Source organism: Choloepus didactylus, chromosome 3 (genome assembly GCF_015220235.1).
Source record: "Choloepus didactylus isolate mChoDid1 chromosome 3, mChoDid1.pri, whole genome shotgun sequence".
Lineage (NCBI taxonomy): Eukaryota > Metazoa > Chordata > Mammalia > Pilosa > Megalonychidae > Choloepus > Choloepus didactylus.
This window is the reverse complement of record NC_051309.1, coordinates 25,239,376-25,255,670: the sequence shown is the minus strand read 5'-3', so window position 1 is coordinate 25,255,670 and position 16,295 is coordinate 25,239,376. Positions and strand designations below refer to the sequence as shown.

The following is a 16,295-nucleotide window of genomic DNA, read 5'->3' as shown; positions in this document are numbered from 1 at the left end:
TATGTCTATTTTAATTTTGTGTATTCTTCAGTTGACGGCATTAGGCATTAGTTTTCTCTCCCCCTAGGCTACACTCCTGCCCCACCCGGCAAAACACACACACCAAAACTTGAGCATATTTGAGCTATAAGTTCACAGACCCTTAGACCTCAGTGTGACTTGAGAGACATGTAATCTCCTCTACTCAATGGATGAGAAGTGGAGACCCAGAGTAAAGGTGGCTTTTGCAAGTTTACAACAGCTGTATCCAGGACCTTAGCCTTTTCATTTTAATTCTTAACCTGTTGCTTTTTTCATTACAGCACACAGCCTATGGTTATAGTTTAGTCATTACAGTTTATTCTAATGACATTTATAATGGGTTGGTAGAGTAGGGGACACTTGGTTCCTGATTCCTGTGAAGCAAAAATAAATTGCTTGTCATCTGGCTTGTGTCTCACAAGATTTCACATTGGAGCAAAACATTTATACTGGGAGGAAACGGATTCATTTAGGTATATTTGTGTGTATGTGCACCGTTTAAGATGCTTTCCTGGGGGTTAGTGGTCCCATAGTTTGTCTAATGTGGTTGTACCCTTTCTCTTACAAAACAAATATCTTTAATAAAAATTCCTACTATTTGGGCCTATGGTGGTGACCTTATGATCCCCCTGTATAGTGTTTGATATCTACCTGTAGTTGAAAAAGAATTCAACTTTGAAATAATGTCGGAGTTCTAAGAAACAAATTCTGGAGGGCAGTTTTTATACTCATTTTTCTCATTTAAATAAATAATTTCTTAAGGAACTGGTTTTCTTTAGTAATGGTTTTACAGTGTTTTTAGTGCTCAGGGTTTTTTCAGACTTGGTAAGTTTTTAAAAAGTCACTTTTATCGACTGCCTTTCCATATGCAATCCTGCAATTTTTTAAAAGCCCTGTTAGCACAAGTGGTTGTATCTGAGAGCATAGGCTTGTCAATTTTGTGAGCACACTAACCAACAGGACTGTCCCACTCCCCCAATGCTGGGAAGGGGGGTGTAGTTTGGTGGTAGATAATGCTCATATTCATGCTTCCAAACTGTATGTAACTTTCTTCCAGCATATTTTAACCTTGAGGTCAGAGAAGTTGCAGGTTTATGTTACATACTCTGACCTTGTTCCTCTCCATCATTCCGTAAAATCTTCTATATAGAATTATTACTAAAAAGACAATTCACTGTTTAAGTAGGGAAAAATGGTTTTTCAGAATGGGGACTTTTCCCCACTTGGCCCTGTTTTTAAGTACTTTATAGGTACAAACACATTTTCCCCACAGTTCTCTACATCGCTGAGGTTAAGTAACGTGTCCTAGGCAACACAAGAACTGTCCATACCCAGAGGTATAAAGAAAAAGGCAAAAAAATTCCCCGAGATCTCATCTCTATTATTAATCCTTTGATCAGTGTTTTTTTTTAGATCTCTACCTATTTACTCACAAATATCTGACATCAGTGCGATCTTAATGAGTCGTTTTTGGTTCATTTTTTTTCCTCTCCGAAATGTCATGAACTGTAGGTATACATTATCATTTTCATTGGCCGTGTAGTATTCCAGTTGTAAAGATACATCATAACTTATTTATTTCCTCTTTGTTGGTGTTGAGGTAATTTCCCAGGCTTCATTATTTTAAATGAAAAAGAGTGGTGAACTTCTTACTAACATACATATTTGCACAATTTATATGGTTAGGAGTAAACTTACAAGTGGGATTGCCAGATGGAAAGAAATGCTTATTTAAAATAAACTGAGTTTGTTGACCAATTTATTAATTCATCAGCATTGCTTATTATTATGCATAGCATCTTAACATAGTATTGTAAGTTTTAAAAAGTTATTCATGATGGTTAATGTGTATTGGGTATTCACTATGTGCTAGGTACCATGTAACATATATTAACTCATTTAATCTTTGCTATACCCCCAAAGGCAAATGTTAATAGCCACATTTTATAGACGAGGAAACAGGCATAAGAAATTGGATAATGTCTTTTTTACAGCTAATTTAAGTGCTGAGCCAGGATTGAAATGAGATAGAAAACAGGACTATGTGCTTGACAACTGTCACTGTGTTTCTACTCCTGGCGATGGTGTGGCTTAGTGTGGCTAAGTGATTATAAAACACTGTTTGATATTAGTTTTTTTTTTTTTTTTTTAAGCATTACACCTCATTTAGTAAATCTTTTAAGAACACAACTTTTATAGTGCCGATTTAAAAAAAGAAGAAATGCATACTCACAATAGTGAATGCATGTTTTTGAAATGGGGGGTGAGCCCCATTTAATGGAACTATTTTTGTATATCTGACCACACTGAAGGTAGACGGTTTGAACCATAGACAGCAATTCTAGGTGATTGAAGTTTGTCTTATGCATTCTCTCTGTTGGCTTTCTTATTTTAACCTAAGAGACTTATTTAATTAATACGTTCCACTTTAAAGATTAGTAAATTGAGGCAATGGCTTGCCCATGATTATACAACTGTGATCCCAGTGCTCAGTTTATCGTTACATCATAGCTACCCATGTTTGTTGGTCAGCAGCTATGCTTTGTGTCTTCAGAAGATACTCTGTGCTTCCTATGCTGTAGCTATTTTTGCTAATGGGTTTCTGATAAAGTGGGTCTTTAAAAAATCTTTAATAGAGGTATTACTATAAAAAGCAAGGCAATACAATTGATCGTTGTTGTCCCCCTCCACCACCAGTTAGGTACACTCTGGAAAGGTTAGGCCCATATCTTAGGTCCTGGTACTGTGCTTAGAAGTAAAGCATGAGTTCTTTAAACTTTTGTTTTCATGCTCTCTTCCCCCTTCCCCCCATGGTGGAATATCACGAATTCTTTTTTCCAGCTGTGTGAGCTTAAACCCTGTGACATCATTTTGGCCTTCATTTTTATTTGGACCAGATGTTCTTTAATAGTTCTTTTTTAGCTCTGTGTTCTGTGATCTTTTAAGATGCCTAGTCTTGGAACCATTTGTGGCTACGGTGCTTCTTGCTTTGCTGGACACATTTCTGTGTGCCCTATTATAAGCTATTCCTTGTTTGCATTATTGGGCAATATGAATGGTTATTTAATTAATAAGCACCTTAAATCAGACAGAATGAGAGAAACAAAGATTGTTAATTTTTTCTGACCACATATTTCAAAGATAGAGGACAGCCCTCAAGTTTTGGTTGTGAGAGTTAATTTTGTATTTCTTAGGTTATTTTTTGGGTTCTAGCTTGTATGTTCTGTGATTCTGTAGAAGGTGAACACTGGAACGGTAGAAGGGAGAATCACTTTATATATTTTTATTTATTTATGTAACTGCAGTTATTTCTGTAATTATACAGTTTGGCAAGGATATGTTCAGTTTACCATTTCTGTAATTGGGGAGCCATCCTCACTCATGTTGGGTCTAGCAATTTAGCTGTACCTCACCAAGGGAAGTTAACTGTTGCCCATTTGATGTCCATTATAGAGAATGATTGTTCTTTCATGCTCTGCTAGTGATACTGGGGGCAAAGGAAATTACTCCTTTTGTGTGCTATGGATAAGGAACAATGACATGTTTAGGGGCTCTGTCATAGCTACCATGTTGCCTAATTCAAGTTTGGGTTCAAATACATTGTGGCAAGTTTGTCAACTACAGGACTGGATCTGAAATAAACCAGATGAGTAGAATGAACATAGACCACTCTCACGTGATTGTGTTTAGTTGCCATCTCTAGTAATTGGAAGTAGATATCAGAATTGACCATTTAAAATTACCTCAACTGAGTTTAATATTGTGGCTATCTGTATAATTTTAACATTTTAAACAATGTTCAGTGAAGCTTGTTTTTGATTTGACTGTATTTCATTTTATACTTGACCAAGGTACTTAGGTTTGAAGTGATAATGGTTAAATGCAAGAAAGAGAAGTGAAAAGAAAAGAATGAAAGTTTTAATTTTAGTTTTTCTGATCATAAAGCAATATATGCTTATTGAGCAAAATGTGGAAAGTGTAACTAAGGAAGGAAAAACCCGCCAACAGTTCTCTAACTTACATTTATATTACATAGTTGAGGTACTGATATATGTAAAATATTGTAATATGCTTTTTCCACATAGCATTACAACAATACATTTTCCCTTGGCAAAGGAATATGAAAGTAATTTATGAGAAGTAGATTGTAATAGAAAGTATTTGGCAATACCGCTATTTGCTATAACTAGTGTAAGGTGTTTGTGTCCAATAGCAGTGTTTCTGCTAAATTTTAAACATACTTTCAGTACCAAAAAAAATACCTCCCCACAAAACTCAAAGGAGAATCTGAGAAAAATTGTGATGTCATTCTTCTTTGCCAGATTTAGGCCTTCCTTTTCCCCACCCCACCCTCAGTCTAACTTCTGCTGTCTTAGGAAGGAACTTCACTTACAGGAAACTGAATTCTTAAGTTATCTCAGTTGGAAGTTAAAGGTTGTGGAAAGAGACTGTTAAAGAATCAGGCATCATTAAGGAAGGGAAAGATATTTATGGGTGGGACCTAGGGAATCCATCATTATAAGTTCTTTTGCATTATTTCTGATAGCTATGTGTGCTTCATTGTGTTTTATAACAGTTTTTTTTTCAGTTGTCAGATATTTAGGTTGTTTTTTATGATTGTAGTGCTGCCATGAAAGTTTTGCATAAAATTTAAAATCTGAATTCTAAATTTTTATTTTTAGGAAGGATCGAGATCGTGACCGGGATCGTGAAGATCGGTCTAAAGACCGAGACCGAGAACGTGATAGAGGAGATAGAGAGCGAGAGAGAGAGAAGGAGAAGGAGAAGGAATTGCGAGCTTCAACTAATGCTATGCTTATCAGTGCTGGATTACCGCCTTTAAAAGCTTCTCATTCAGCTCACTCAACCCACTCTGCACATTCAACACATTCTGCTCATTCAGCACACACTGGACATGCAGGACACACATCACTTCCACAATGCATTAATCCATTCACCAACTTACCGCATACTCCTCGATACTATGAAATTCTAAAGAAACGGCTTCAGCTCCCTGTTTGGGAATACAAAGATAGATTTACAGATATTCTAGTTAGACATCAGTCCTTTGTGCTGGTTGGTGAGACTGGTTCTGGTAAGACAACACAGGTGAGTTATTGTATACCACTGTACATATTTTATTAATGTTAGACATTTTAAGTTTACCAGATGTTACTATTTGATCTTGGTGGTCATTCCCATTATCTGCTTTGTAGAACACCTTGAAGAATAGTTGCTTTGATGTTTATCACTTTTTAATGACATCCGTAGTAGGTGTCTTATAGGGAATACCTAGTTTCCTTGAGTCTGTAGTGAAGAATGATATTGCTGAGTTCTCCCCCATCCCCCATTTTGTTACCTCAAGTATGGCAGAGTGATGCATGGCCGCCCACTTTTGGCTGTGGGACACTGTAGATTTAGGGTTGTAAGGTTTGTTTTCCATGCTTGTGTGGAGAGATCTGAACCATTGGAGTATTTTTTGTGGTTGTTTTATCTTTTGGGTTTTTTTGTTTCATTTTTAGAAAATTTTTTTAACCATGTGAATATTACTTTTCAAAAAATGAGCGAGCTAAAAGCCATATAGTAAACCCTCATTACATGTACCTTCATTACTCATACCTTTATCCATCTAGTTATATCCCCACACATATAGAACTAATGTCCTGTCTGTAATATATCTAGGAAATTGTTTAAACATGCATGGGCCATTATTTACTGGGTCCCTGTTAATGGACATGAATGCTATTTCTAATGGTTATTTTAATGGGTGAGTTTTTCTGTAGGGATCATTTATAACTGTGATACATAAATGGCCAAATAGCCATCCGTAGATAGTGTATCAGTTTATTCTCCCATGAGCATGCATGAGCACACTTGTGTTCAATAGTCACACTTGGATTTTTACAAATCGGATAGAAGAAAGATATCTGTAATTTTTAATTTCCATTTTCTTGGCTGTGAGTAAGGTTAACTATCTTTTCATATGCTTGAATCTGAGCAGATTAAATTTTCTTTTTATTACAAAAGTAATAATCCCTGGCCATTGTTGAAAATTTGGAATATAAAGGAGTGTCGAAATGCATTTAATAACTACTCATCTTGCAATACAGAGATAATTATTAATATGTTGTGTTTCCTTTTGCCCTGTTTTTCCATGGTAAGGTACCCATGATACATGATTATTATAAATTATACAATTTATCCATTTTTCTAGTTACATTTGCCATAAATTTTATCAATTTGAGTATTTATGAAGATATTTTGAAGGCTACCATAGCAGCCAAAATAGGAGGCTCTTATTAAAGACTGAGGCTTAGTGAGTACAATTTTTCTTTATAAATGAGGAAAAATTTAGTGTTGCTATTAGGATCTGAAACTGTTGGTTTATTTTTATCACTTTATTGAAATTTAAGGAATTAAAGAAATACTTGAAAGGACACAATTCTAAACTTACTATTATCATAGTATTTTTGATAATTATTTCAAATGGTTTAACCACTGTGCATGGTATTGACAGAACCTATTGAATTAGCACTTGGGTAAAGCCAGACACTGTGTATTTTATATGTATTATCTTATTTAAGCTTTTCAGACAACTCTGCAAAGATGTTAATCACGATATTACAGATGAGCAAAATAAAGTTTAAATTTATAAAGATCTTAGATTTAGAAGATTGGTTTGGATTATACAATTTTATGGATTTTGGTGGGTTCACCATTTAAAACTTTGTGCCTTTGTCACACAAACTTTTATTCATGCTGCTACTCTGGTCTGATATGGTTAACCTTATTTCTAAGATGAGTTTGTTTATTAACTGTAGAAGGAGGTCAAGTCAACTGAAAATGAGAGGTTTGTGATGATATGGATTAATGTTTGGCATTTTTGGATGCTTGGGATGCTTGGATACTTTGGAGGGGGGGGGGCGTTGAAGGGAAACAGCAGCTGAATATAGTGAATTTTATCTAAATGCTTTCTGTCATACTCTTAAGGCTTTGACTCAGAACCATTAAGAATAATCAGCCAGATTTTTGGGTATCTGTTTTTGTCTATCAAAACAAAACCCTCAGAGCACAATCTAAGTGTTTTTTGACTTAGACATGTATATATATATATATATAAAAGATATTTTGCGGTACAACTTTGTAGGCACGTATTAGGCATATGTCTATGAAATTGAAGGTAGTTCAGGCAAAGGGACAGCATGAGCAAGGGAGTTTGGAGAGGCAAGTATCATATGCCCTGACCAGAGTGTAGAGTGCCTGTGAAGGGCGGGGGGGGGGCGCTGGTGAGACTGTACTAATGTGTTAGACCTTAATATATTTTACTATGGATCCAGGAGTCATCAGAGCTTTTTAATTGGAGGAGAGTGATAGGGATTTTTAAAAGCATGTCCTATATATAGTGAGGACGTTGATGATAGACCATTTAGAAAGTCAAAACAAAAGTTTTTGACTCTGAAAAGGCTGATAGGACTGGATTAGAGAAAATAATCACTATTACAGAGTAAGGGAACACAGGAGGAGTTACAGCTATTTGAGGGAAGGTATAAAATGGTTGTTTTTGGACTTGTTGAATTTGGCATACTAATAAAATTTGTTCTTTGGGTAGAGACGATCACTAATTCGGGGATGAAAACTAGAGTTAGGATTGGCATTGATGTATGGATTGTATTAGAAGTGAGGGAAATAAGTAAGACCTGTCAGGATAATGTGTAAAACAAGAGAGCTAGAGGGCTGCAGATCAGTATTTAGGAAGGTGGCCTCAAGTGGAAGAAGGGAAGAAGAGCTTTACAACTGATTCCTGGCTTGAAAAAGGATATTGCATATTTCAGAAACCTTTTACCTTCTTCATTGCTATTCTCCTTAGAAATGTGAATAGATGCAATAAGTCAGCAGTTCTCCAGATACTGTCTGAGAACTCTTGAAGGTTCCTGAAACCTTTTCATGGGTCCATAAGGTCCTAGGATTTTCTTTATGTGCTTTAACCAAAACAATTTATTGTAATAACATTGAATGTAGAAATAGGTACATTAGAGATCTACAATACTGTAAAACAGTGCACTCTTCTTACTAAAATTTTTTTTTTTTTTTTGGTGGGGCTTTGGAAATTTTTTTTCATATAATATTTTTTATGTTAACTTGGAAGGGGGGTTAGTTATGAATTAATACATATTTTAGCAGTTTTTTGGTTTTAATTTTTAATGTGGTAAATTTATTAGCTATTTGGTGTCCTTGGTTATTTTAAGAATGTAAAGAGATTCTGAAATCAAAAGTTGGAGAACTGCTGCCTTAACCAAAACTGTGTATGTCTTGTTTCTAGAATGGGGGTAAGCTATCCATTGTACTGGATCAAATTCAAAATGAATGTTTTTTGAATTTCGTTTTGCTTCGGCCTTATAAGAGGGTTGCTGAAATGGAATGTATAAAGCTTTGCTGGAAAACCATATAACCTGTATCTGTGACTCTATAGACCCAGGGAGATAATGCTATTTTAGTTTAGTATTTTTGTTCATTGAAGGCTTTGAACCCATTAAAGGTATTGTGTTAATTTCCAAAGACTGCTGTAACAAAGCACTGCAAACTGGGTGTCTTAAAACAACAGAATTTATTTTCTCACAGCCCTGGAGGCTAGCAGTCCAAAATCAAGGTGTTGGCAATGCCGTGCTCCCTCTGAAGGCCCTAAGGAAGAATCCTTGCTTTCTTCAGCTCTTGTTGGCTCCTGGCATTCCTTGGCTTGTGACATCATAACTCCACTCTTTGCCTCTGTCTTTACATGGCCTTTCTTCCTGTTGTGTCTCCCCTGTGTGTGTCTTCTCTTCTAAGAATACTGATCATTGGATTTAGGGCCCACAATAATCTAGTAAGACCTCATCTTGGCTATGTTTGTAAAGACCCTGTTTCTGTATAAGGCCATGTTCTGAGGTTCTTGGTAGAATTTTTGGAGGGGACTAGTCAATCCACTGTAGATAGGTATTGTTGGGTTTGTAGAGAGACAGCGTAATGATCTTTCCCTTCCTTCTTTGTCAGTAACAACTGCTTATCCCAAAATTGCAGAAGTGAACTGAATAAAAGATAGTCATAGTAGTGCAGTAGCTGATATTCATTATCAGGTGTTGTAAAAACACTGTATAGGATAAGCCATGTTTTCTGTAGCATTAGAGTCTGATTGGCTTTTGGAGACTGATGAATACTCAGTCTTAACTTCCTGTAACAGTGGATTCCTGTTCTTAATGTGGTGGACCTAGTAGTTTTCGTGGGTGTTTTCCAGTTAGGAGACTGGAGAAGAGCCATGAAAGAGAGTATCTGTTAGCTTTTGATCCTGGAACAGGGAGGAAATGCACTGTCATCATGGCAGCCAATTTGTGCTCCTCCCTCCTGCCTGACCTCCTCTTTTTAAGGAAGTGTTGTTGGTACTTCTACTCTTCTAGGTCTTGTTGAATTTTGAGATTGGCACTTACTGACTTCTAAAATGGTATCTAAGCTGTTGCCATTGTGTGTCCCTCTCCTGAGAGAAGAATGGGAATATAAGGGCTAGGTTCTAGGAGTTTATTCTGCTGGTTTAACCAAATGTGAATTGAATTAAAAGATACAGCTCTAACTACAAGGGGGGGAGGGTATGATTTCTATTTTTACCTGCATTTGTGTTACTCAAATTGTATAGAAATGTTTAAGGTTATAATTTCTTAGAATGTTTTTGGAAACTTAACATTTATTATAAAGTAGAATTTGTTAGAAATTGGACATTTTTCTTTAATGCATAGAGAAATGCTTGATGATTGTTTAGTTCCTACTGTAGAACATACTCAGCAAAGCCTCAGTGGACCTAGCCCACTCATGTTACCTTTCCTAGGCTCATATTATAAATATGAGACACAAATAATTCTGTCATGTGCCTAACTGAATCTTATTAAACATTTTGGAATGAGATAACACACTTTATGTTAAATATATTTGATATGCAGGCAGGGCAGAATTAATGTAAATGTGAAATTATTTGATAGATTCCACAGTGGTGTGTGGAGTACATGCGATCATTACCAGGACCCAAGAGAGGAGTTGCCTGTACCCAACCCAGGAGAGTGGCTGCAATGAGTGTGGCTCAGAGAGTTGCTGATGAAATGGATGTGATGTTGGGCCAGGAAGTTGGTTACTCCATTCGATTTGAAGACTGCAGTAGTGCAAAAACCATTCTTAAGTAAGTACTATACTGTGTTTAAAAATGGACACTTTTCTTTCTCTGCTTTTAGTTTCCTGCCACTAGGTAGAACCTCAAGTTATCTAAATTTAGCATCATCCATAGTACAACCTTTTTACACTTACCAGATGACTTTAAACATGAATTATTATTTTTTTTTGGTAGAAATATATATCACTATTGAGTAGAAATTGAAATCCAAAGTTCAGATTTTAGTAACTTAGTACCGTATCTTAGGTGAAAAATTATGGATAATGTAAAAGTGTGATTTTTAGTAGAAGCACTTTGATATACCAATTAAATGTGTTAGAAAAGTGATAAAGACAGCTACTTTTAAAAAGAATGATGTGTGGGACGATATATGATTTATTTAGGGAAGAGAGGGCTTTTAATGTTAATTTTAATCAGCTATGATTATACAGTCATTATTAGCTAAAAGGAGGCATCGTTTGTTCTGTAAGATATTGTTGCAGACTCCTCTCAAGATCTTCATTCCTCTTCATTCTAGTTGTAGCATTGAGCTCTTTTAATTTATTAATTTTTATTCTTCATCTTAACACTTATATTTTGCCTAAGTTGTGATACATGTAACCTGATGGTAATTCTTTTGAAAATCTTACTTCCCTCTTGTCTCTGCTTATTCTGTATTTGACAACTAAATCATTTTGAGAATGATTTCTTTATCACTATGCAATCTTCTCCCTGAGTTTTTAAAAGATAACGTTAGAACCAAACATTATATAGGTAGTAACATGAATCTTTGGCAGAGATAAATGCAGAGGTACAAGATAAAAGAGACAAAAGTTTCATTTGTCATTTGATTTTTAACTGTTTTATAGACAATTTCAAATGATACAGGAGTAGAATAGTATAATGAAACTCCATATATTTATCACCCATCTTTACCTGTGGCCAAACTTTCATGTATACACCAACCTTTTCCACTGTCCCATATTTTGAAGCAAATCCTGGATGTCACATAATTTCATTTGTAAATATTTTGCTGCTTATCTGTAAAAGATACGCTTTAAAATATATTAAAATATAACTGATATCACAACTTCAATTAGCAGTCACTTCAGGTTTCATGACAACTTTTTCTGGGTTTTTTTTTTTGGATATAGGTCTTATTAGAACTTCATATTAAGGAATTCAGTAACATTTATAATAGCTGTTGAACTTTAAAATATGTAAGTCAGCTTGTCTTTGACTTAATGGGACATAATTTTTGGCTTAACCTTCATCTTTTCATTGAATAAATCTTGTAGTTTATAACACATTATTGATCACTTGTAATTATAGTATAATTGGCAAAAGTTATTCCACAGCTCATGATTTTATAAAAAGCAGTTATGTACTTGAGGATAATAGAGGGCAGATTTTACTCATCTTTAGGAGGAGTAATTTCACTATTCCGACATTTGATTCACTGTGTATTGAAATTTCTCTTGGTAGGCCACAGCAGAATAAGGTGAACAGAGTTTGGGAATTGGAAGATGAAAGAGTTGTATGAGATACTGGGATAGAGTAATTGTATAGTAGAAAATAGGAAGAGGTTAGGTTTTCAAAAGATGTATCTTGTGAAAGATTTTGGTTCAGTTTTGGGGAGTGAAAAGTGGCTTATATATAAATAGCTTTTATAGTTCAGAGTGATAGTATTTTTGGCAGCGTGATGTTTTCTTGTGGAATGGTTCCCAGAGGTTAAAACTAAACTTTTTTTTTTAAACATCTGCCGGACAGGTTAAGCTTATTGGGGTTTCTTCTAGAAAAAGGGCATATTTTCAAGGCTGACTCTGTTTTCCATTTAATAGTAGGGGGCCAGTGGTAGTTTTAACTGATGAGAGTTTAGTGTTTTATTACACCCTAGATACATTTTGTATAGTCATTTCTCAACACATTCTTTTGAGATCCCAGATGTTAAAAACAGCTAAAGCCTTGCTGATTAGGAAGAGTGAACATAGCAGACACTATCAGTACCCTTCATTAGATGTTTCATATATTCATATAAAATGGTTATGCGTCTGTTCTGTAATATTTACCACAGACATATGGTAATAAGGATTTACTTTCAAAGATTCTGCATAAGGTACACATAATTTAACCATATCCTGCTTGGTATGCTCTTGGCAGTAAATAGGGATTATTTACTAATTAAAGAAGTTTAAGAGTATTTTAGCTAAATTAGTGTGTCTTTAAATCGTCTCTGTAGAAGTTAGGGGACCAAAGGTAATTTCTTCCGTATTTGGGGCATACATCCTGCTTCAGAAGTTCTGATTTATTGCATAAATTCTAGTTTCTAGGACTAATATGCTATTTACACAGAAACTGGATGTAGTATAAGGTAGTGCAACACTCTTTGACAGCATTAAATAGCCACCCCCTTCCAGTGGACAAGTTGGTTTACAGAGCCACTGCTAAAATGGTTTTTATGTTTGTTTGTTGCATGTTTACTGGTCCTCCTCCCCACCCACCCCCTTTTTTTTGTGTGAAGCATTCCTTTTGCAGTGTATGTTCCTATTGTTATCTTGGAGTGGAAATCATGAAAAAAGTAGGGTAGTTGACAGACAAGTTAGGCAGTAAAAAATATCTGAAATCATTTTGATACAAGGAAGAAGCAGCTGATGACTCTTAGCATAAAACTTTTGCAATGGGTTTTAAGAACTACTTTGTCTATGGTTGGAGCTGTAACAAATTTTTTAAAATTGTTCTTTTCCTCAGTTTTTTTGAGGAAGCTAAATGTTTCCTAGGGATGAAAACAATTTGATAGTCTTGTACCTGTGCAATTTGAAATTGTTAAATTGGTAGCTAATTTCACAGTTGTTTTAGGCGGTATGATCCCCCTTTTGTTTTTTCCCAATCTTCAAAATTACAGAGATAATTTGATATTGAAGGAATCTAATTTTTAATACTAGTAATGCTTAATCATTCAGTATCCAATAGTTGAGTGCTTTCTGTATATTGGACAGTGCTAGGTATAATTTTAAAAAATACTACCGTCCTTGTATAGCAAATGAAAACATAAAGTTTCAAATTGTGATTGGACTTCTTAGAACACTCGGGTTTACATGAAAGTGTGATTTGAGAATTCAGTTTAAATTGGAAAAAAAAGTCAGAGAAAACAACTTTTAGAGAAGTGGCGTTTAGTCAAGGCCTGAGTCGAAAGTAATGTTTAGGCAAAATAGGGAATTTGGGGCACAGGGAGAAGAGCTTCTCAGGCAGAGGGAACAGCATTTTTTTGTTGTCAGCTTTCTTTTCTGAAGGGAAAAATCCTTTTTACTTGAGAAGGCTCAGTTGTCTGTATATTCCTTAAGCCTCCAGCTGATTTGGCAGTTGAGTTTTTTTAATGCAATTTTATTGAGATATACTCACACACCATATAATCCATCCAAAGTATACAATCTGGCTCACAGTGTCGTCATATAGTTGTGCATTCATTCCCACAATAAATTTTCAAACATTTTCATTACTCCAAAATAAAGGAAAAATATATATAAAAAAATAAAAAAGAACACTCAAATCATCCCACATCTCTTACCCTTCTATTATATATTTTTGTCATTATTTTGTTACTCATCTGGCATTTGACTTTTAAAAGAAGTCGTCATTTCCATACCACAATCTTGTGAGATGTTAAAGGACTGATTTATAGACAGTATGGATGATGAAAGTTTGGTTTCTTTGTGTCTATTGCCTAACTGACCATACACTCTTTGGAAAAAGTGTTTGTGTGTCTACCTGTGCAGTTGTCTTGCACACAGAACCTGCATTTTTTTAAAGTGAAGGAGATGGAAGGAGCAGCAGAAGTGTGGAATTTTTCTGCCATGACAGTTTAGAGCATGGATGAGCATGTATTCCTCAGCATAATGTTGAAGAAAGGGTGGATTTTCCCTGAAAAGGCATTTTTCCTGGTTTTGTTGAAACTTCTTGGTAGAGAGAGTACAGTGATAGGGTAAGTTGATGTTCATAATTATTCATTTACTCCAAATCTTTCACTTACGGGTATCAAATCCACCTTACTTTTGGAATCTGTCACAAGGCTGAGGACCCAATCTGGGTAATATTTATGAAACAGAGAAAATATTTAGCTGTCTTTAGAGAACATGTGTCTGGTAGCTCTGTGAGACCCAGCACTTTCTTGAAATGCTTATATTACATATAATTTCAGGGGAAGCTACAAGAAAGTCAAAACATGAAACTTTTAAAGTAATTATATTTCAGACATACTCAAAATGTGGTAGAGTTCTGGTGGACTGCAGATTGCAAATGTGATTTATATTTATAGGGCAGGGGTTTTCTTGGCAGTTTACACGTTAGTAAGTTAAATTTTGTCTGAGCAAATTTATTTAGTTTGTAATAAAATGAAGAGCTTCTCAACCTAAATTTTCACTTGGATGTAATAGTTGGTTTTCAGAAAAAAAAACAGTGAATGTTTGGCTTAATGCCCTGAATTTAGAGGTATAAATGGGCCACGTATATATGAAGAAGAGAACTATTTCATGTTACCTTCACTTACTGTGTGACACTGTTAAGGGTAATGTCACTGAGAGATTAGGGGTGATGTTAGAAATAGATGAAAATTGAATTGGAGACAAGAAAAAAAGGCTAACAGTAAATTGAGATGTTTTCTGGATGGCAAAGTATAGAGAGTGAGGCTCCTTGGTGATAAATGTTAGAAACATCTTTATACTTTTGAATCAAGCACAGTAAGTGACATGAAACTTTTCTAGCTAGAGAGCTAAGCCTGTAGGAAGTTTTAGAAGTATTGCATAGGTATTGCAATGGGTAAGTGGTTGTTTCATTTTGCTTTCTTTAACAATTTTTGGAATTAAATAAAAATTTCATACCTCCAGTGAGGAGTTATGAACTCAAAGTGAAGAAATTATACAGGAGTCATAGATTATTTTTTTAGTACATTGGCCCAATTTATTGCTGTGACCTACCAGCAAGAATGACATTGGAAACAAAATTAAACAAATTCTTTACCCTAGTGTAAAATAGTGTGTTTCTGATTTTCAACCCTCTCAAAGTGAAATTTGTCTGGAGGTCAATTAAAATGATAGGGCTGAAGGAGGCTAGTGAGAGTTACATTAAAATCAGTTGGAATTCATTTGGAAGAGGTAAAGGCAAAGAGGGCATGGCTGAAATCTGTAATTGAGTGACAGGAATGAATGTGCAGTCTTTGATTTTAGGGTGTGATGAACTGTCCCTTGTAAAGCTTGAGGGAGAGAAGTTTTGAACAAACCAGCAAAAGAAGTGCTGCTCCACCCACCCTGGATAACAAACTTGTAGAATTGTTTGATTTTTAAAGAGGAATGTAGGCAAGAAGATGAAAGGGAATCCAAAAGTATTTAAACAGGTGTAAGAGCCTAATAACATGGCTGCATCACAGAGCAGTATGGTACATAAAGTTTAAGGTTGACCCTGGGGAGGGTAAACAGGCCCTGCCATACCAGATTCCTTGGACTCTCTGGGCACAGACTGAAACACTAAGTGCCTAAGAACCAATCAGATTCCAGAGTAGGTTTTCTTGTAAGTCATCCTCGGTTTTGACAGATGACTTGGAGAGAGAACCAAAAGAAAGTGGATTCTAGGTCACAAGCTCTCAGATCCTAGTGCCTGAATCTCCTGGCTTTGCCACTTATTAGTTGTGATTTTGGCTGCGTAAATTAACTTTCCTGTGCTTCTTAACTTTTCAGAAGATGGGTCTGATAATAGTAGCTACTTTCTAGGGTTCCAAGAGCAAATGCTTTAATGCATGTGTAACCTGTGGAGTAATTCCTGGTACCCAGCCAGTGCTCACTAAACTTGCTACTCATGCTGCTGCTGGTGGGAATGGTAGGTTCTCAGTTTGAGAAAGAATTTATTGAATCTTATTCACCAGTTAACCCAATTAAAAGGAGACTTGTAAAACCATTTTAATAAAGTTCCTTTTAACACAATAATAATTGGATTACAATTTTGGGGTTTTAACTTGAATTAAACCTTGACATTACTTGTCACTATGAAATGAATGAATCCAGATACTCGTTTAAGGCCCAGGGTAAAGATGGAAACAGGCTGTGGTATTTTGAAGAACATT

The 16,295-nt window shown here is 35.4% G+C and overlaps 1 protein-coding gene across 1 annotated transcript in view; it reads left to right on the top strand.

The window, feature by feature from the left end:
• Window positions 1-16,295, top strand: part of DHX15 (DEAH-box helicase 15) — a 70,286-nt gene that overhangs the window by 1,601 nt on the left and 52,390 nt on the right. Inside the window, exons 2-3 of the mRNA XM_037829511.1 lie at window positions 4,704-5,130; window positions 10,023-10,216. Of these exons, the coding sequence (XP_037685439.1) occupies window positions 4,704-5,130; window positions 10,023-10,216 (621 nt within the window). The remainder of the gene's footprint in view (window positions 1-4,703; window positions 5,131-10,022; window positions 10,217-16,295) is intronic.